This window comes from Girardinichthys multiradiatus, chromosome X (genome assembly GCF_021462225.1).
Source record: "Girardinichthys multiradiatus isolate DD_20200921_A chromosome X, DD_fGirMul_XY1, whole genome shotgun sequence".
NCBI classification, from domain to species: Eukaryota; Metazoa; Chordata; class Actinopteri; order Cyprinodontiformes; family Goodeidae; genus Girardinichthys; species Girardinichthys multiradiatus.
Genome location: NC_061817.1, coordinates 14,123,855 through 14,145,393, shown reverse-complemented (window position 1 = coordinate 14,145,393; position 21,539 = coordinate 14,123,855). Strand labels below are relative to the sequence as shown.

Sequence of the window (21,539 nt, the reverse complement as noted above, 5' to 3'; positions counted from 1 at the left end):
GGTACTGGTCTGCCCAAAGATTTTTTATTTGTGTGTATATTGTATCTTAGCATACTTCTAATAGTATGCTAATATTTAAGTTTTACTGTGTAAACAGCATAACCTCATTGTTTGTCAAACAGTAGATCACAACAAACATTAGCAAAAGCTAGGAGGTGATGTGGAAGTTATGTCAAATCTGTTTAATATGAGTCGTCTCTGTCATATTTTCAGTTTATCACCGACAGAAATCTTGTGAAATCTTGTATTTTCTATTATTGATTTGCAAAGACAGAAAATAAATTTCATGGAAGCAAACTAATGATGTAGAGAACTTAATTATAATTAATGCACACCTCCTAATGCACACATTTTCAGCAAGCTGCAGAACCTCTGCAATTTGCATCTGCATCACTAGAGCAGGAATTCTCTTATGTTGTGTTGTGAACACCAAATAACATGATATGGTATAAATCTGAAAGTATAAACTACAAATTATAACAAAAATGATCACATTGGAGATGTTTACAATATACGAATGAATGTGCAGGCAAAAGAGCATTTTTTCAGTTGTGTTGAAGTTTAAAGTTTCTATCTGACAGATGCATGTAAGGTGCTGTGATGGTTTTTGGCGTTGATGCTTGCTGGACATTGTTATCATAACTCTGTACTCGACCAGGTTAATGAGAACAGCTGAAGGGCAAAACAGCCGCATGCCAGCTGGGGTTTCAGGAGCTGTTGCTGTGGTTAGCCTCTGACTGCTCTCTACTCATTTAACATGTTTAGGGAGTTAATAAGCACGCGTTCAAGTACAGTTCAGTATTCAATTCAATTCAGTTTTATTTATATAGCGCCAATTCACAACACATGTTTCAAGGCACTTCACAACAGTCAGGTACATACATTCCAATTAATCCTAACAATTGAACAGTGCAGTCAGAGTTAGCGTTTTATTCAAATTAGATAAAACGTTTTTCTGTCTAAGGAAACCCAGCAGATTGCATCCAGTCAGTTACTTGCAGCATTCCCTCCTCCCGGATGAGCATGTAGAGACAGTGGACAGTCACTGGCATTGACTTTGCAGCAATCCCTCATACTGAACATGCATGTAGCGACAGTGGAGAGGAAAAACTACCTTTTAACAGGAAGAAACCTCCAGCAGAACCAGGCTCAGTGTGAGCGGCCATCTGCCACGACCGACTGGGGATTTGAGAGAACAGAGCAGAGACACAAAGAGAACACAGAAGCACTGATCCAGGAGTACTTTCTATGGGAAGAAAAAGTAAATGTTAATGGATGTAGCTCCTTTAGTTGTTTCACCTAGAAAGAAAGAACAGAAACTCTGAGCCAGTTTTCAAGGTTAGAGTCTGAAAGAGAGCACATATAATTAGTTACAGTAAAAGCTCAGTCAATTTTCATGTCTAGGAGAGAGAAAGGGTTAAACACTAAAAGACAGTGCCATGTGGATCATCGGTAGAGGGTGAGCATTAAGTTGTTGCCAGCAGAAGCTTGGACGATTCCCCTCTCCAGAAAGGTGTCACAGGAAGACACAGAGCCAGGCCAGATGTAGCTTCTAGGAAGAGAAAAGAGAGAACAAAGTTAAAAGCTGAAATAACAGCAAATGCAGAATTGGAGAGTAGTGTGAGAATGTAGCGTGAAAGTGGGGGTGAAAGAGGGTGAAAGTGGTCATTATGTCTTCCAGCAGCCTAAGCCTATAGCAGCATAACTACACAGATAGTTTCAGTTCAGATTATTTAGTTAAATGGCGCTTATTTACAACAATGTCGTCTCAAGGCACCCCACAAAGGATCCCACTGATGGTCATTGTTATACTAAAAACCACAAGGATTGGGATACCTCCCTCTGTCAGACTGATTATAACCATTGGAAAAGAGAAGGGGTCATACAGGTAGCAGAAATGGAGGGTGTGTTTATAATTTGCATTAATGTATGCTCCATATTAGCTCCCATGTGGCTGCATCTCAAGGGGAGATATTTTAGTGCAATGCACTGCAGCAATATGAACTGACTACTACTCTGTTCTGTGTAACCACTTCATCTCCTTTTACTTCAAAACAAGTGTTCTCATGCTTGTTTTCTTCTTCCTCCCTGAATTAGGATGCAAAGTATTGGTACTGAAAGTCTTCTACAATGAAAATAGAGTGCACTTACTGCTACTTCTTCTTACCGTTACTTGATTCTGCTGTGCAGTTTTGCATCCTTTGGCTGCAAACCAAAGTGTGCTTAAATCCAGAAGTGAATGCAAGCCCCTCTGCCTTGTTTAGGAACTTTCTCCAAACTGAGCTGTGTTAGTTTGAATCATATTCTGGGTTTAGGTTTGATAGATTCTCTGGGAACATCCTATCTTGGAGTAAGAAATGACTTTATGCTAATTCCAAATGAGAACTGAAAGTCTTTGAGCTACAACAGTCCCGTGCCTTTCTTGCACATTACACAGCTTTCTCATTATTTTTATGCTTTGTGTTTTTCCTGTCTTTGTCAAGCAGCTAACTCACTCCCTGTGGTGCTGAAGCTGCTTTGTCTGACGCAGGCCAGTGACCCGCCTTCACCCTACATCTACAGTAATATGGAAGGAGTGCACTTCAAGCTGCTCTACCATGGTGAGATGTAAATGTACCATGAAAAACTCTCTTTGTCACATTTATGTAGCCTATCTGCATAGTCCAAACAGACTCCCTACTTTTAATGTAATGCGTCAAGAACAGAGCAAAACATTTTGTGTTTCAGATTCTCAGAAATACATCGGAAGAGATACTAAACTAGTTTATTTCCTTAAATTATGGAAACATGGTGTTCTTCATATACTGTATCTTGCATAAGTATATAGTGTATGAACAAGTAATGTATACTTAAAGTAATTTGTTAGGGTTTTATGTGCAAGGCCAACAAAACATCACACAGAATTGTGAACAGGAAGGAAAAGTATGCATACAAGTGGAAATCTGAAAGGTATCCACCTGTGTGGAAAATGGAGAGTATATGGCACAACTGCAGTGGTGCCAAGAGATGGTTGGGCAAGGATTGCGTTCATCACACAAACAGCCAAGAGGCCCTTAGTAACTCTTGAGGAGCTGCAGAGACTCCTAGCTCAGGTGGGAGAATTTGTTAACTATTACTCGTGCACAAGTTGCAAGAAAAAAAGCCATTTGGAGTTTACAATAAGCTGTATAGGGGACACGGCAAACATGGAGAAGGTGCCCTGGTCACTTAAGACCAAAACTGAACTTTCTGGCCTACATAGAAAATCTTATCTGTGGCAGTAAACCAACAATGCGCGTCATCCTGAAGTATGGTGGTTGTAGCATTATGCTTTGGGAATGCTTCTTCGGTTGGGGCAGGGATGTTTGTCAGAGTTGTTAAGACAATGGATAAGGCTAAATAGATGGTAAACCTGCTGTTGGAGACTGCAAAAGACCTGAGACTAGGGTAAAGGTTCACTTTCCAGCTGGACGATGATTAAAGCATATTTATGTGTTAAAATGGTTCAGTCAAAGTCCAGACCTAAACCTATTCGAGAATCTGTGGAAAGACTTGAAAATGTTCATGAACACATTTCATCTAATCAGACTGGGCTTGTGGTATGTTTTTTAAAAAGGAATGGACAAAAATGTCATTTATTAGACAAGACAAACCACAAAATGCTGCTATTTATTCATTTGAATTAGTGTTGTCCAAAAAATCAATATGTCGGTATAATCGATACTAAGAAAATAAATTTGAGACTCAAAATCGATACAAACGGACCCATTTTCATCTCCTCAGGTTATCTCACTTCTTCACACAGCAGCATTGCAATAACAGACTCTCAGCCCTTGCCTCCCTGCAGAGCCTCATTTGAACTGTCATGGCTGACAAGCAGAACAGTCAGCTGCTGCTGGAAGTTTAAAACATTTAAGCTGACAAGGCATGAGCAAAATGTTTGGAAGTATTTTTCCTATGAGCCAAATGAACAGGGAAAGCCACAGCTATCACTGACACTCTGATGTTTGAGCAATTTAAGAAGGTCACTAGCACTCCTGTATCTGCACCAGTGAAGGAGTAAACAAAATCGACAACATAAGCTAACGTTATCTGTGCAAATATTAGCAAAATACTGATTGCCCCATTATGGTGTTATGTCAGGCTGAGTTCCCCCAGTGACTTGTCTTCCCAGTGTGCTCTGTTCTGCTGTGGGTCCATTTTAATGCAGGACAACATCCATCATCAGACGACTTTGTTGGCTACTGAACAGAGAAATGACCAGCGCGCCCCCCTCCATTGCTTCTCAGTAGTAAAGGAATCAGCGGCTAATGTGGCCACTAATAAAAGAAGTTGACATTAATCAAATGTTGGACCTAAAATGAAGCTGGTAGAGCAGAAAGTAGTCAGAACCCCGCTGACTGTAGTTGATCACCAAAGCAATATTGCCAGAGACAGAAACTGAATAGAGCTGCTGCTGAATACAGATGATGGATATGCTTGGATCAGATCAATATTAACACTATAAAAAATAAAATAAACTTTTCTTTGTCCCTTAGTGTATCAGCAGCAAACTGACAGGCAAATTGAAGGACACACACACAATAAAATTTGGCAATAATAAAAATAAAAGAACTATTAAAACCATCCAAGGTAAGACCATGATAATATAGCCCTGCAGTAATTGGTTATATTTTTCTGCTCTTTATTTTCTGTCACATAAACTCTTTATAAGATAAATAGAAGTTTGTGGTTGACATGACAAAATGTACACACGTTAAAGGGGTGTAAATACCTAACATGCCTCTTTTGTTTTGCATTTACGTGTAGCTAATTATTGTTTTAATATGATAAACATAATCACACCCATTTTGTTTGTTATGCAGATGAAAAATCCATTTAGATGATTTTCTCACTCATTTGTCACTCAGAACTTGGGCGTAATTTACTTTGCCTTTATTTCTCCTACCGGTGCTCAGACAGTGTTTATGTGTGTGTACATGTGTGTCAGTGAGTAGTATAGGTGGGATGCTGAAGCCTACTAACACAGAGAGCCTGCTGCCTGCCCTCAACTTCTTGCAGTGTTGCCTGAGTCTGTCCCCAGCACACAGCAGTGACCGAGGTCAGACGCACTTTACTTCTGCATGTTTGATTGACTTCACATTTATTTATCTGCTGTTTTTCTTAACATTATTGCCTCCTGATCAAAATTTAAAGACGGGTAGGACCGCATTCTGTGCTGTGGTGTGTAACCAGGTTTTAAGTAGACCTTCAAAATACAAAAAGGAATAGCAAAGAATAGAGTAGGAAAATTATTGCATTGAACTCAAACAGGTGGCTATGAACCCCTGGTGAGAAAGGCAAAAACACATTAGGGAACTTTACGAAGCCTCTTGTAGTGATCCCTCGCTGCAGAGGTTGGACACAGTTAGACCATTGTTAGACTATCTTCTTAACAGATCCTGGGGGTTATGGGACAAAAAGTGAAATGGTTGATTAAAACAATTCACCTGCATTGAGCCAGAGAATATGACAGGCTGTTCATGAAGGCACAGGAAGATCCTCGACCCAAATCAAAATATCAAAATTACAAAAAATAAAGGCTTGAAATGTTTCAATCAATGTGTAACACAATACATGAGTCTTACTTTCTGAAATGAGTGACAGTAAATATTGAACTTTTTCACGATATTCTAATTTTCTGAGCTGTATTTATATCAGTGCATATGTTTTGGCAGTTATATATCATGATTTCATGCCCAGAATATATTCAGCTTATAGGATGAAGACTTACTGCATTAAATGCCTTCATTGGACACAGATAATACCAGGGTCTAAACGCTAAAAGCTTGTTTTACATTTGTCCATGCTTACTGACTCAGATACGTTTTTGGTTTTGGTTTTATTTTGCTGGTAATCCAAATGGATGTTGATGAAATTGCATCATAACAGGCATGTGTTGTTACCTGTTAAATACCTGTTATGGAGACAAGCAACAACAAATTTGCTCGCTCACCCAGTGTCATGTAAATTAATTTTAGGCATCTCACTGGAAGTAAAACAAGCTATTATTTAAATCACATTAAAACTAATAAATTAAAATGCAGCTTATCTGCCAGAAATAGATCAACTGAAAATTTACGAACCATAATTTAATGCGCCTCATGTATTATTTAACAAAAATAAAACTTTGAGTTGTTTTTATTCTAAATATTTGACAAAACAGGCTTTTGGGATTATCTTCAATAATGATTTCAGAGAAAACAATCTGTGCCTCAGCTCTGAATATTTTTAAATGATTTCCAGATGAACTCTCCTTGTAATATGAGGCCATGCTCAGACTTGAACAGAAAGGAGGAAACAAGAAGTTTATTGATAGACAAATGGGAATAAATTGCTTGTGTTTTAATCCTACGTTGTTCTGAATCTACACAGCCCACACACAGAATCTCTCAAAGTGAGTACAACCTCTCATTCTTGCAAATATTTAAATTTATATTTTCATGGGCCAACACTAAAAACATGACACCTGGATGCAATGTAAAGTAGTCAGTGTACCACTTGTATAACAGTGTAAATTTGCTGTCCCCTCAAAATAACTCAACAGACTTAATGTCTATAACGTTGGCAACAAAAGTGAGTACACCCCTAAGTGGAAATGTTCAAACTGTCCCTAAAGTGTCAATATTTTGTGTGACCATCATTGTTTTCTAGCACCGCCTTAACTCTTGTGCATGGAGTTTACTAGAGCTTCACAGGTTGCCAATCCTCTTCCTCTCCTCCATGACCACATCAAGGAGCTAGTGGATGTTAGAGATCTTGTACTCCTCCACCTTCTGTTTCAGGATGCTTCACAGATGCTCAACAGGGTTTAGGTCTGGAGACATGCTTGGCAAGTCCAGCACCTTTAACCTCAGTTTCATCAGCAATGCAGCGGTTGTCTTGGAGGTGTGTTTGGGGTTGCTATCATGTTGGAAAACCACTCTCCTAAAGGGAATTTCTGCTTTAGTATGTTACAGTTCATGTTGGCATTCATGGTTCCCTCAATAAAACTATAGCTCCCCACAGGCAGGAAAACTCATGCAGCACCAAACCATGACACTCCCACCACCACGGTTGACCTTGCAAGACACACTTATTTTTGTATTCCTCCACGCTTGACTATATCTGAAGCAAATAAGTTTATCTTGGTCTCATCAGACCACAGGACATGGTTCCAGTAATCCATGTCCTTGGTCTGCTTGTCGACAGCAAGCTTTGTGTGGACTTTCTTGTGCATCAGAATGACAGCCATGAAGACCAATTTGATGCAGTGTGTGGCGTGTGATCTGAACACTGATAGGCTGACCTCCCACCCCTTCGACCTCTGCAGCAGTACTGGCAGCACTCCTACATCTATTTTCAAAACAGAAACTCCATACGATGCTCAGCACATGCACTTAACTTCTTTGGCCAACCATGATGAGTAGAACCTGTCCTGTTTAGCTGCTGTATGGTTTTCGCCACTGTGCTGCAGCTCAGTTTCATGGTGTTGGCAATCTTCTCATAGCCTAGACCATATTTATGTAGAGCAACAATTATTTTCTCCAGAAAGTTATTTGCCATGAGAAGCCATATTGAACTTCCAGTGACAAGTATGAGAGAGAACTACATGTAACTCACCTGCTTCCCATTCACACCGGAGACCTTGTGACACTAACGAGTCACATGTCACAGAGGATGGAAAATGATTAGTTGGGCACAATTTGGACATTTTCACTTAGGGGTGTACTTCCTTTTGTTGCCAGCGGTTGAGACATGGCTGTGTGTTGAATTATTTTGAGGAGACAGCAAATTTAAAAGCTTTTATACAAGCTGCACACTGATTACTTTACATCGAATTAACGTGTTGTATCTTCAGTGAAAAGATATAATATATTTACAAAAATGTGAGGGGTGTACTCATTTTTGAGAGATATTGTAAAAATGTCTTTATTTTAATAAAACACAAAACAAATGTACTCGTCGTCTTCCGCTTATCCGGGACCGGGTCGCGGGGGCAGCAGACTCAGCAGAGACGCCCAGACGTCCCTCTCTCCAGACAACTCCTCCAGCTCCTCCGGGGGAGCCCAAGGCGTTCCCAGGCCAGCTGAGAGACATAGTCCCTCCAGCGTGTCCTGGGTGGTCCCCTGGGCCTCCTCCCGGTGGGACGTGCCTGGAACACCTCCCGCGGAAGGCGTCCAGGAGGCATCCAGTATAGATGCCCGAGCCACCTCAACTGGCTCCTCTCGATGTGGAGGAGCAGCGGCTCTACTCCGAGCCCCTCCCAGATGGCCGAGCTCCTCACCCTATCTCTAAAGGAGTGCCCGGCCACCCTACGGAGGAAGCTCATTTCAGTCGCTTGTATCCGGGATCTCGTTCTTTCGGTCATGACCCAAAGTTCATGGCCATAGGTGAGGGTAGGAACGTAGACCGACCGGTAAATTGAGAGCTTTGCTTTTCGGCTCAGCTCTCTCTTCACCACAACGGACTAGCACAATGCCCCCATTACTGTGGCAGCCGCACCGATCCGTCTGTCGATCTCCCGCTCCATTCTTCCCTCACTCGTGAACAAGACCCCGAGATACTTAAACACCTCCACTTGAGGCAGGAACTCCCCTCCAACCTGAAGAGGACAAGCCACCCTTTTCCGGTCGAGTACCATGGCCTCGGAGTTGGAGGAGCTGATCCTCATCCCAGGCACTTCACACTCGGCTGCGAACCGCCCCAGCGCATGCTGTAGGTCTTGGCTAGAGGGGGCCAGCAGGACCACGTCATCTGCAAAAAGAAGAGACGAAATCCACTGGTCCCCAAACCAGACCCCCTCCGGCCCTTGGCTGCGTCTAGAAATCCTGTCCATAAAAGTTATGAACAGGACCAGTGACAAAGGGCAGCCCTGCCGGAGTCCAACATGCACTGGGAACAGGTCCAACTTAGTGCCGGCAATGCGGACCAAACTCCTGCTCCGCTTGTACAAGGACCGGATGGCCCCTAATAAAGGGCCCCAGATTCCATATTCCTGGAGCACCCCCCACAGGGCATCACGAGGGACACAGTCGAATGCCTTCTCCAGGTCCACAAAACACATGTGAACCAGTTGGGCAAACTCCCATGAACCCTCGAGCACCCTGTAGAGGGTATAGAGCTGGTCCAGTGTTCCACGGCCGGGACGAAAACCACACTGCTCCTCCTGAAGCCGAGCTTCGACTATTGGCCGGACTGTCCTCTCCAATACCCTGGCGTAGGCCTTACCAGGTAGGCTGAGGAGTGTGATCCCCCTGTAGTTGGAACACACCCTCCGATCCCCCTTCTTATGAAGGGGGACCACCACCCCAGTCTGCCAGTCCAGAGGCACTGTCCTCCGACCGCCACGCAATGTTGAAGAAGCGTGTCAACCATGACAGCCCAACAACATCCAGAGACTTGAGGTACTCAGGGTGGATCTCATCCACCCCCGAAGCCCTGCCACCGCGGAACTTTTTAACCACCTCGGTGACTTCAGCCTGGGTGATGAAAGAGTCCAACCCCGAATCCTCAGCCTCTGTTTCCACCAGGGAATGTGTGATGGCAGGATTGAGGAGATCCTCGAAGTACTCCTTCCACCGCCCGATAATGTCCCCAGTCGAGGTCAGCAGTCTCCCGCCCCCACTATAAACAGTGTTGGCGAAGCACTGCTGCCCCCTCCTGAGGCGCCGGACGGTTTGCCAGAATTGCTTCGAGGCCAACCGGTAGTCCATCTCCATGGCCTCACTGAACTCCTCCCAGACCCAAGTTTTTGCCTTTTCCACAGCCCGGGCCGCGGCACTCTTGGCCTCACGGTACCTGTCAGCCGCCTCAGGAGTCCCACAAGCCAACCACAGCCGATAGGACTCCTTCTTCAGCTTGACAGCGTCCCTTACTGCCGGTGTCCACCACCGGGTTCGGGGATTTCTGCTGCGACAGGCACCGCAGACCTTACGGACGCAGCTACGGGCAGCAGCATTGACAATAGATGCGGAGAACATGGTCCACTCGGACTCTATGTCTCCAACATCCCCCGGGATCTGGTCAAAGCTCTCCCGGAAGTGGGAGTTGAATACATCCCTGGCCGAGGGCTCTGCCAGACGTTCCCAGCAGACCCTCTCTATGCGCTTGGGCCTGCCAAGTCTGTCCGGCTTTCTCCTCCTCCAGCGGATCCAACTCACCACCATGTGGTGATCAGTGGACAGCTCAGCCCCTCTCTTCACCACGAGTGTCCAAAACATGCGGCCGAAGGTCTGATGATATGACAACAAAGTCAATCATTGACCTCCTGCCTAGGCTGTCCTGGTGCCAAGTGCACTGATGGACACCCTTATGTTTGAACAATGTGTTCATTATGGACAATCCGTGACTAGCACAGAAGTCCAATAACAAAACACCACTCGGATTCAGATCGGGGAGGCCATTCCTCCCGATCACGCCTCTCCAGGTGTCACTGTCGTTTCCCACGTGGGCGTTGAGATCCCAAGCAGAATAATTGAGTCCCCGGGAGGGTACCATCCAGCACCCCCGACAGGGATGCCGAGAAGGCCGGGTACTCCGCACTACCCCCCCGGCCCGTAGGCCGAAACAACAGTCAGAGACCTGTCCCCAACCCGAAGGCGCAGGGATGCGACACTCATCCACTGGGGTAAACCCCAACACGAGACGGCTGAGCTGGGGGGCAACAAGCAAACTCTGGGCCACTCCAGAGTAGAAGAGAGTCCAGCCCCTCTCGAGGAGATGGGTTCCAGAGCCCACGCTCTGCGTGGAGGTGAGCCCGACTATTTCTACTCAATATCTCTCGACCTCCCGCACAAGCTCAGGCTCCTTCCCCCCCAGCGAGGTGACATTCCACGTCCCTAGAGCCAGCCTAAGCCTCCGGGGATCGGACCGCTGAGGTCTCCACCTTCGTCCGCCGCCCAATCCTCTTTGCACCGGTTCCTCACGGTTCCCCCTGCAGGTGGTGGGCCCACTGGGGGATGGCCTCGCGTCTCTCGTTCGGGTTTGGCCCAGCCGGGTCCCGCGAGGAGTAACCCGGCCACCAGGCGCTCTTCGGCGAGTCCCGACCCCAGGCCTGGCTCCAGGGTAGGACCCCGGCTCCGCCTTACCGGGCGACGCCACGTGTCTCAATCTACTAGTCCTCATGAAGGTGTCTTGAACCGCTCTTTGTTTGACCCGTCACCTAGAGCCTGTTTGCCATGGGAGACCCTACCAGGGGCATTTAAGCGCCAGACAACATAGCCTCTAGGATCATTCGAGCACTCAAACCCCTCCACCACGTTAAGGTGGCAGTTCAAGGAGGCCTTTTCCATTGTCCAATGTTCACATCTTAATGCTATCTTGTTGTTTGTAGTTAGTGAAACAGTTCATTTAATTTCATATTTAAGTCTGCTTGTGCCTTGTGTTGCTATTGTTGCCCAGCTACATTTATAGCTACAGTATGATGGTTAGCCACTTTCCTTACAGGTTATCAGAACAGATTAGAAAGTTCTTGACCCAGGATTAGCTGTTTCAGAGCATTTTCTGCTCTTTGTTTAAGAGAAAACAGGAGAGGTTCTCTCTACTTGATTCTGGTGAATTTTGTCATAAGGGTTTATCCAGGAGATATTACTCCAGAAACAATTTTATTTTGGCTTCAAGGCTGAATCTCTGCACAGTGTGGAATTAGTTGTCATGGTGCGTTTCATTTGTACTTGAAAGTAGAAATTTCCGACCTCCGAGTAGGAAGTTTCAATTGGAACGCCCCCGAAAGTCGGAATTACATGTCGGAAAGTCGGGGCAACATGACCATATCAGACATTCGGATTCAGGATGGCTGCTACTTGCATCAGTAGTATGAAAACATTCTTTCTTTGACTGTTTTTAGCAGTTCTTTATTATTTATGTAACATTTAGTCAGTTGTACTACTTTTCAGTGTTTATAGGGTTAGATTTTTAATGCTGTTTATATGCAAAAAAAACTGTAGAACAGTGTTTATTATCATTGTTATTGTTGTAAGACTGCTTTTACAGTTGCTAGCAGTATGAACAGAAACAACTGGAATACTATAACTCGGAGATGACATACACTCCGACTTCCCAGTTCGAGGTTAATGGAACAGAGCATTAAATCAACTGGCTTCATGATATTGTACAGCTTTTGTTCCATGAACTTGATCGTGGATATATTTGCAGGACTGTAGTTAATGTTAGCACTTTCTTCATATACAGGAACTCCGGTATTAAAGGCACAATAGCCTAATAATCACACATATGGAAGCTAGAGGTATTCAAACCATTTCTAGGGTCCAGTGTCAAGGTTAAAAAATAGATAAGTATATTAAAAAGTGAATTATACAGGGTTCCTGCTGAATTTTGGATAATTTTTTCCAGGCCTGGATAAGAATGGAAAAAGAAAATAGGATATAGATTTTATTTTTTATTTCCGGACTATTTCTTTTGTAATTGTCTAAAGGTTGGATCCAACCATCTATCTGTCCATCCTCCAACACATCCGAAACCAATCCACCTATCCATTCATCCGTTTTTCTTAAGTGGTAGAAAGTCTTCAAAACCATACTTGAACTTGTGTTTAAAACTGCTTCAGTTCTGAATACTGTTTAAAGTGTCATTATTTGATGTTGATGATGAGATCGCAGACAGGACAGATGCAGGTGTATGATGCAGTGAGCATTTAATAAATACTTGAAAAACTCAGGACATGGGAACCAGGATGAGAACAATAGTAGAATCCAGCAATGAACCACAGAAACCAGAGAGGTTAAATACTGTGGAGGCATGATTAGTATTTGCTTTTGTATTTTCATCCAAATCTATCAACTTGTTCTTATTTTACGTAGCTACACTTATAGAACAGCCTTTGAGAATTCAGTCATTAAACATTTTGTAACAGTTTTCATAAATATTTGGGTATATTTAATTATAAGTATTTCTGAGTAGAAATTGTGTATTTCTAACAGCTTAAAAGACATTTAAATTAAGTTGTACTTGTTAAATTCTAACTACATGTTGTGGCCATTCTATTCAGATTAGTTCATTTAATGACTAAAATAAATTAGTTTCTGTCTTTTCTGTTTTATATTGACTTAAACTTTAAACTCAACAGGCAACATTTCTCCTCCAACCGTCCTCTTCTTTACAGAAGTTGGGTTGTGCAGGTTGTACATTTAAAGCCACATCACTGCAGAAATATCTGCCAGACATACATGGTGAAGTCTGTTTACTCTGTAAAACTGGCTAGAAATAAATGAGAACTAATTTTAGGCTTAGAAAAGTATAAAATGTAACTTGACACATACATCAGAACCCTGATTATGCTGATAGATTTGTTTTCATCACTGCAGTGGGACATGAAAAAGACCCGGTTTGTCTGCCTGGGTTAAACTGGTGCCGCAGAACTTGACAAGCAGTCAATGAAATCAAAGATTGTCTCTGCTAATAATGCAGATTGGTGCTTGAATGAGCAGGGGGCCAAAGTAGGTGGTTTGTTGGTGGTTATTCATGTTCCTGGGAATTAAATGCCATTGAAGAAAATCCCAATTGCTCTAATTTGGGAAGATTAAAGAATCGGTTTGTTTTTCCATCAGTAAAACAAGTCACTAACAGAAAATGTTTAGTTAACATGACCTCTGCATGCAGCTCTGTAACATACAATGACAAATCCCACAATTGTTTAAGGTCACAGTGCTGTCTTCTTCCCAGCTGTCTCCATGCTGCTCTCCAACAGTGGGTTGATGGACCAGCTGCAGACAATCATCTCCTCCTCCTCTGTTCCTCCTTCCCCCCCTCCATCTGCCTGTCCTCCTTCAGCTCTGCTGTGCTGCAGCCATCTTCTCCTATCCTCCCTCATCGCCTTGCAGCACATTCACTCCACTCAGGTACACAGCACAGCTTGACTCGACTCTTATCACATCTCCAGGGCTGAACTTCACACAACAAAGGCTCAGTCAAGGGCAAGACACACAACACACAGCAAAACTGAGTAAAGAGTTGGGTGTAGGTGTGGAATACGGAACAATTGCTTTTATTTGATATGTATCACAGTTTCAGTCAGCTCTGCTTTATTCCACTCACAGTGAAGGAGTAATACATTCTTGAATACAACAGTTTGACCTTATTATCTCTGATTGCTTCACCCATATTTCTTTTCTTTTTCTCTCTGAATGTTTCCTTTATCTCTTCTTCAAGGTTCAGAAGAGTATTATTTGGAGTCTGGACACAGCTGTACACCGACTGTTTTGTCAGAAAAGAAACACAGACAATCTCTTGCTGGGTAATGACAGCTGAATATTATTTTTTAAATATTTTAAGTCATTTTCCTGCAGAAAAAAGACTCACAATTTAGAGATAAGTGAGTCATTTTTGAATAACTTGTTTTTGATTTTTAGTGTTTGTTTTTGTCTTTGTTTTCTCTGTCCATGTCTGCAATCTCTTATGTTCTGTAAAATACCACAGTGTACCTTAGTGTTTATCCATATAGTCTGGTTAGCATAAGGCATCACTGATTCTAAAGTTTTTTAGATAATGCGTGAATCAGAGGATGCTAATGTGGTTGTCTCTTCTTCAGTTTACATAAAGTTCTGCAAACTTCCTGTCAAAGCTTCATCGTTGGTGGAGTCAACTAACCCGAAGCCTGCATTTCACACGCACTCATCATATTAAATGTCCCACATCCCACTGCAGCACTCGTAGACAGATCATCCCTGCTCCTCCTGTGTCTCTGTCTGTCAGCTGAATAAGTAGCCTGTCAGGGTCACTGTGATGTATTGGCTCCCTCGCTCTGCGTACCAATCTCTCTTTCCCTCCCTCTCTTACTACCTCTCTGCTCACTCAGCCTCCTCTCTGTCTCAGTACCTCAGTTTTTAGCTCCCTAACATTTCTTGTTCCAGCATTGCTTTCCTCTCTGTCTTAGCTTCCACTTTTGTGCACTCACTAATTAGGGCTCCTTCCCATTAGGGCGCTCAGATCTTGGTGTTCTTGACATAAGTGTGTTTCAGATGGTTGGCCACTTTCAGATTGGATTCTGCTGTGTTAGTAGCAGTTTTGAGCTATTTTTTTGATTTTATCCTAATGTGAATTGTTCCTTAGTCTTGGTTATCACGTCTCTCTCAATCCGCACTCAGACATCTTATACTTATTGCCTGTGCTCTCCATCACACATCAGTCCAAAAATGTCTTTCATTTGCTTTAACCTGTTTCCGCTATACCTCAATTTCTGCTGCTGTATTTTTCCAATCATCCAGTAATTCATATACTTTCCACCCTGTACACTCACATCAGCACAGTTTATGTTTGTTGTCTTCATTTTATGTCTGTCTTGTCTTTATTCGTCAATCTTCTACAAGTGCATTTCAATAAAGTTATTATTATGAAAATAATTTTTTCCAAACATGAAACTAAAATACGTTTATTGCCTAAAGAGTGATTTATTTCAACTGTTTATTTCTGTTTTATTTTGATTAGTATGGCTCATTGCTAATGACAACACAAAATACATTTTTCAGAAAGCTTTAAATATCAGTAAAAATGCTTCTTAATACAGAAATATTGTGCCATCATGGGGAAGGCTGCTGACATGACAGTGGTCCAGCAGACAGTCATTGACACCCTCCACTAGCTGAAGACGTTGTACTATTCACATGGTAGAAGGGCTAAAACTATGTAGTGCTGTTCTAATCATACAGTCCACTCAAAGTGCTTTTACACAAGAGTCACAGTAACTCAGTTGAACTCACATCATTCAGAAATACACCAATTGGGGTTTGGTACCTGGCCCAAGGGCACATTGATATATAGCACAGGATACTGAAATCGAACACACAACTTTCTGGTTGCCAGATTCATCCCACCGAGCCACAGCCACCCTCCCATTCAACCTGTCATTAATATGGATAACATGAATATTGAAGGAAAGTTGAGTGGAAGGAACAGGTATGGTAGAAGAAGGTGCACAAGCAACATAGCTTTGAGATGATTGTGAAGCAAAGCCCATTCAAGCAGTTGGGAGAGATTTCTAAGGTATGGACTGCAGCTGGAGCCAGAACTTCATGAGCCACCACACAGACTTATTCAGACATGGGCTCCAGCTGCGCTAGGACACTTCCAAAATAGAAGACTCCTTGCCACACTGGATTGATGCAGCAATTCATGCAAAAGGAGCCCCAACTAATTCTTGAATGCATAAACTGTATAGTACATTGATATTTTTTTCAGTGGGTGAAAATGTCTGAATTTAAAGATCATTTTTTATTTTCTTGTGTAACACGTTTCTGAGGAGCAGAATTTGGAGTTTTTATTAGCTGTAAGCCATATACAATGAACAAGTTTCACTTTCTAAATTGAATTGCTGAAATAATTTGTTCTCTTTCTAGTCAGCTACCTGAGGATGCTACAGGCTTTGCTTGATGTTGACATGGCATCATCAGTGATGTGTTTGAGCACCGGTCCTGGAGTAGTTGGGCCCAGGCCTCTGGAGGCTGAAGATGGAGCATTGTACCCGCTTGGCTCAACAGGGGCCCAGTGCCTCCTAACTGCTCTGAGTGGTCTTCTTATGCAGGTTTTATCACTCATAGACCTTAATATCTGTGTGTTTGTGTGTTGATTATATACAGGGGTTGGACAATGAAACTGGAACACCTGTCATTTTAGTGTGGGAGGTTTCATGGCTAAATTGGACCAGCCTGGTAGCCAGTCTTCATTGATTGCACATTGCACCAGTAAGAGCAGAGTGTGAAGGTTCAATTAGCAGGGTAAGAGCACAGTTTTGCTCAAAATATTGAAATGCACACAACATTATGGGTGACATACCAGAGTTCAAAAGAGGACAAATTGTTGGTGCACGTCTTGCTGGCGCATCTGTGACCAAGACAGGAAGTCTTTGTGATGTATCAAGAGCCACGGTATCCAGGGTAATGTCAGCATACCACCAAGAAGGACGAACCACATCCAACAGGATTAACTGTGGACGCAAGAGGAAGCTGTCTGAAAGGGATGTTCGGGTGCTAACCCGGATTGTATCCAAAAAACATAAAACCACGGCTGCCCAAATCACGGCAGAATTAAATGTGCACCTCAACTCTCCTGTTTCCACCAGAACTGTCCGTCGGGAGCTCCACAGGGTCAATATACACGGCCGGGCTGCTATAGCCAAAACCTTTGGTCACTCATGCCAATGCCAAACGTCAGTTTCAATGGTGCAAGGAGCGCAAATCTTGGGCTGTGGACAATGTGAAACATGTATTGTTCTCTGATGAGTCCACCTTTACTGTTTTCCCCACATCCAGGAGAGTTACGGTGTGGAGAAGCCCCAAAGAAGCGTACCACCCAGACCGTTGCCCAGAGTGAAGCATGGGGGTGGATCAGTGATGGTTTGGCTGCCATATCATGGCATTCCCTTGGCCCAATACTTGTGCTAGATGGGCGCGTCACTGCCAAGGACTACCGAACCATTCTTGAGGACCATGTGCATCCAATGGTTCAAACATTGTATCCTGAAGGTGGTGCCGTGTGTCAGGATGACAATGCAGCAATACACACAGCAAGACTAGTGAAAGATTGGTTTGATGAGCATGAAAGTGAAGTTGAACATCTCCCATGGCCTGCACAGTCACCAGATCTAAATATTATTGAGCCACTTTGGGGTGTTTTGGAGGAGCGAGTCAGGAAACGTTTTCCTCCACCAGTATCACGTAGTGACCTGGCCACTATCCTGCAAGACGAATGGCTTAAAATCCCTCTGACCACTGTGCAGGACTTGTATATGTCATTCCCAAGACGAATTGATGCTGTATTGGCCGCAAAAGGAGCCCCTACACCATACTAATAAATTATTGTGGTCTAAAACCACATGTTTCAGTTTCATTGTCCAACCCCTGTAATTCAGGATACAATTTTCTTTACGTAAGGCCGGGTTTAGGTTTTGTTGGATTAACAGTTTTTATGGTAAATATAGGCATAAGTTTTGATTGGTTCTTGTTGTTTGAAAATGACTTGGACGTTATTTCCCAACCTGGGATCAGATATTTTAGGTTGGGCGACATTTTTACAAAAGCATCACATGTGCAAACATACAATAATTAAATGGTTGTCAAGTAATTTTTTTTAAGTATGTTTTGCACGCAAAGTTTTTATTCACAGTTAGATGGACAAACTCTGGTTTTTACATCCATCTAATTGTGAAACCAGACACAACGGCCGAACTACTCCTAATGGTGCGTTCACACCGAACGCAGATTCCGCGATAGGAGCGGCCGATTTACATGTTATCCCTATGTAGAGGCGTGTTCAGGTGTGGAGCGGTGCGAAGGAGACGAAGGACGCGGTGCGAAAGGCACGCCGAGCGAAGCGGGAGCAGAGCGAAAGCAATAGACAAGTTGAAAAATCTGAACTTTTTACTAAATTTGCGTCGCGTCAACCAATCAGGGACTGGATATGGCTGTGACGTAGAGTGAAAGACCGCAGCGGAGAAGAAGCGGTTGTCAGTGAAGATGGAGGACCAGATCATAGTGGCGGCGTGCGGCAAGCCAGAGTTGTATGACTCAACTAATTACTTTTACCGAGACAAGTACAGAAAGGACCTGGCCTGGTTATGTTTAGGCACAAATATCTTATATTTAGGAGATGTGGACATTAAAAATCGGATGTTTTTTTATTGAGCTGAGATTTATTTACTCACCGAAGACAGATGGACAGGTGTTCAGCAGCGGGGATACAGCGCCGGTAGTTGGTGTCCTGGAGGCCGATTCGTCTCCCAACGCAGGACAGGAGATCTTCGAACTGGGTCCTGGATAAACGGAAGTACCACTGAAATCGCCGAAATCATCCAGACGCAGCTCCTGGAGTAGGTGGTGGTAATCTCCGAACTGATCCCGTCCCTGAAGAATCTGGTGAACCCAGGGACGTCGGCGTCGTTTTTCAGCTCTCCACAGGTGAAACACCGTAATTAGGTCCGTGAAATCCATGTCCGCCATGTTAAGTTGAAACCAGCAAGCAGCAGATGGAAGCTCCTCCTATTTGATGATGCGGCGAAGCGATGCCGCTTGTTGCCAAATGGCAACGCAGAGTTCACGCGGAATGTCAAGCGGGCAAAAGCACACAAATGAGGCGGAATATTTGCAGAATCCGCGTTCGGTGTGAACGCACCATCAAACAGCACTACAAGCCAAAAAAAAAAGAGCATGGTCTTGAACTGATGAAAATAAAATTTATAAAAATGTTTTAAGGGTTATTGAGGCTGATTGTATTGTCTTCATGTCCTTGTTTAACATATTTATGTTTATGTTTAAATATTTCCTGTTGTATTAGCTGAGGTCCGTTAGTCTCCACCACTTTTGCTCTGTGGGTCAGAACCTGAAACATTTGGGAATCATTGACTCAAGAGTTTCAGAGAAATAATTTGAGCTGCCGACAGCAGACACAGGTTCCACAAAGCATCCAACCTGTAAGCTAACAGTTGTGCAATCAAGTAGTGATTGCTGGTTCATAAGGCTGACTTAAAATAAATAAATAATATAAGATAATAAATGAGTTGAATACATGGAAATGAGAAGACAAACCCTCCAACAACTTTCATGCTTTCTAAAATATCTTCTTTTACTTAGAAAATACTGAGCCAGCTTTTATGAACAAAAAAGGTTTTTAGTAGAGCAGCACAATATATGGAATCGTAGTCATCGTTTTGTGGTCATTGTATCCACAGTGTCATGGCTACACACTTGGCATAACAATATAATATTCTGGTTAGTAAGTAGTTCATTCAGTTCGTAGTAAGTTCAATTTATTTACGTAGCACCTTTTACAGATTAAAATAGCAAAGTGCAAACAAAGAGCATAAACATTGAAACAATTAATTAAAAACATTAGTAAAAAAAAAAAAAGCAAATTAAATTATACAAATATTAGAAACATACAATAATAATTCATGAAATTAACTGTGCAATCTGTTAGAGTTTTATATGTAGCTCTTGGCTCTATGGTTAGATTTTGATTTGAGGACCTGAAGGCATAAGTTTTGTGTGGCTTTGATATCTCAGCAATATAGGCCCTGAAAGTTAAATTCAGGATTTAAAAATTGTAATTCTAAAATTTAAAGGTCACATAAAATTAGGAGTTTTTGATCTTGTTGATCGTTAATAGTTTTGGACCAACTGAAGGCAATCAAGGGCTTTTTTGTTGATGCATGTGAAAAGTCCATTATAGTAGTCTTGATGAGAAGAAATAAACGCATAAATATCTAATTACATTCCTGTATTGGGCCCTAGCTTTTGTTGAGGTAAAATAATGCTATCACTGATATTCTTGCGGCCTCAACCTCACCCAGTCCGGATGTCGTGAGAAAGAACAGATGAAGAGCAGGAAATTAAGATTAACGCAAGTTTAATTTGGAAGATAATAAGTCCAATGATTTCTAATGCAAAATAAATATACAAAATAACACAAGGAAAGAATATTACATAAGGGCCCTTACGGAGAGAGATTGCAGATTTTCAGCAAAGCATGGCTGTCTTTACCCAGATGTCTCTGTCATTACAAGTTCCAGTACATCTTTATACTGTGGACTTCAAAGCTTACTGACTGTGACTTCCATTTTTCCATCAGTTGTTGTAAATCAGCCAAGCTCCCTTGTGGCATCTATACCACGGCCAAAACTTGACATTTATTGCTTTATTGTCCCTACAGCCAGCTTTTACAGTTTGCAGCTGCCGAGAACTTTCTAAGCCCTGTTTCCCCCTGACCCCTGCTGTGATCTGTGATCTCTCCCCAAGGCTCACTCATGTTAAATCAGTTTAATGTTCTCACATGCAAACTAAACTAATAGCATGAAATTACATGATTTTAATTCTCAACACTTTCCTTTGCAAATATTTCTCAGGAGATATCAACCGTTTTCATACAAGTTTTTTTGAGTGACCTTTGTGAGAGATAGATTGGTTGAAAACAAACAAAATTCCTTATTTGTTTTTTTTTTAGTTCAGTTGAAAGGAGTTGTTTTTTCAACTGGTTTGTACTTTGTTTTTGGCACTCAAATAATTCAGACTGTTTGAAGAAGTGGAAGGTAGCAGTACAGCTGAATGTCATCAGCATAAAATTTATTTTATGACATTTATTGGCGATTTCTCGCCGATCTCTCCAAGAGTGTGATTATATAGCACAAATAGAAGTGGACCTAAAACAGAGCCTTGGGGTGCCACACATATTACATGATTAGAGTCTGATACGATGTGTTTTATACAAACTCTGCAGGTTCTAGTTAAAAGATGAGATCTAAACCATCTTAAGATTGTCCCACAGATTGACATCAGGCTATGCACTTTATTAGTCAAGATGGTGTTATTGATAATGTCAAAGGCTGGTAAAACTAAATTAAAACAGTAAATTTTCAGGGCCTGCGGCCATCATGATGTTGTTCAATGTGTTTGATGAATACCAGATTGGTATTTATTTCAAAAAATGTTGCTGATATCCAAAGAATGTACGTCTAAAGACTGTATTTAGGAGGGAGATGGATAAATACACCAGAAAGGACTTGAAACTGAGACTTAAGATTAACTTCCAGGAGTTAA

General features: G+C 42.5%; 1 protein-coding gene across 1 annotated transcript in view; it reads left to right on the top strand.

Annotated features, from left to right (window-relative positions):
* LOC124862329 (meiosis inhibitor protein 1-like) overlaps positions 1-21,539 on the top strand; it is a 103,104-nt gene that overhangs the window by 61,120 nt on the left and 20,445 nt on the right. Inside the window, exons 24-28 of the mRNA XM_047356176.1 lie at positions 2,487-2,600; positions 4,970-5,080; positions 13,681-13,856; positions 14,167-14,251; positions 16,350-16,534. Coding sequence (XP_047212132.1) covers positions 2,487-2,600; positions 4,970-5,080; positions 13,681-13,856; positions 14,167-14,251; positions 16,350-16,534 — 671 coding nt within the window. The remainder of the gene's footprint in view (positions 1-2,486; positions 2,601-4,969; positions 5,081-13,680; positions 13,857-14,166; positions 14,252-16,349; positions 16,535-21,539) is intronic.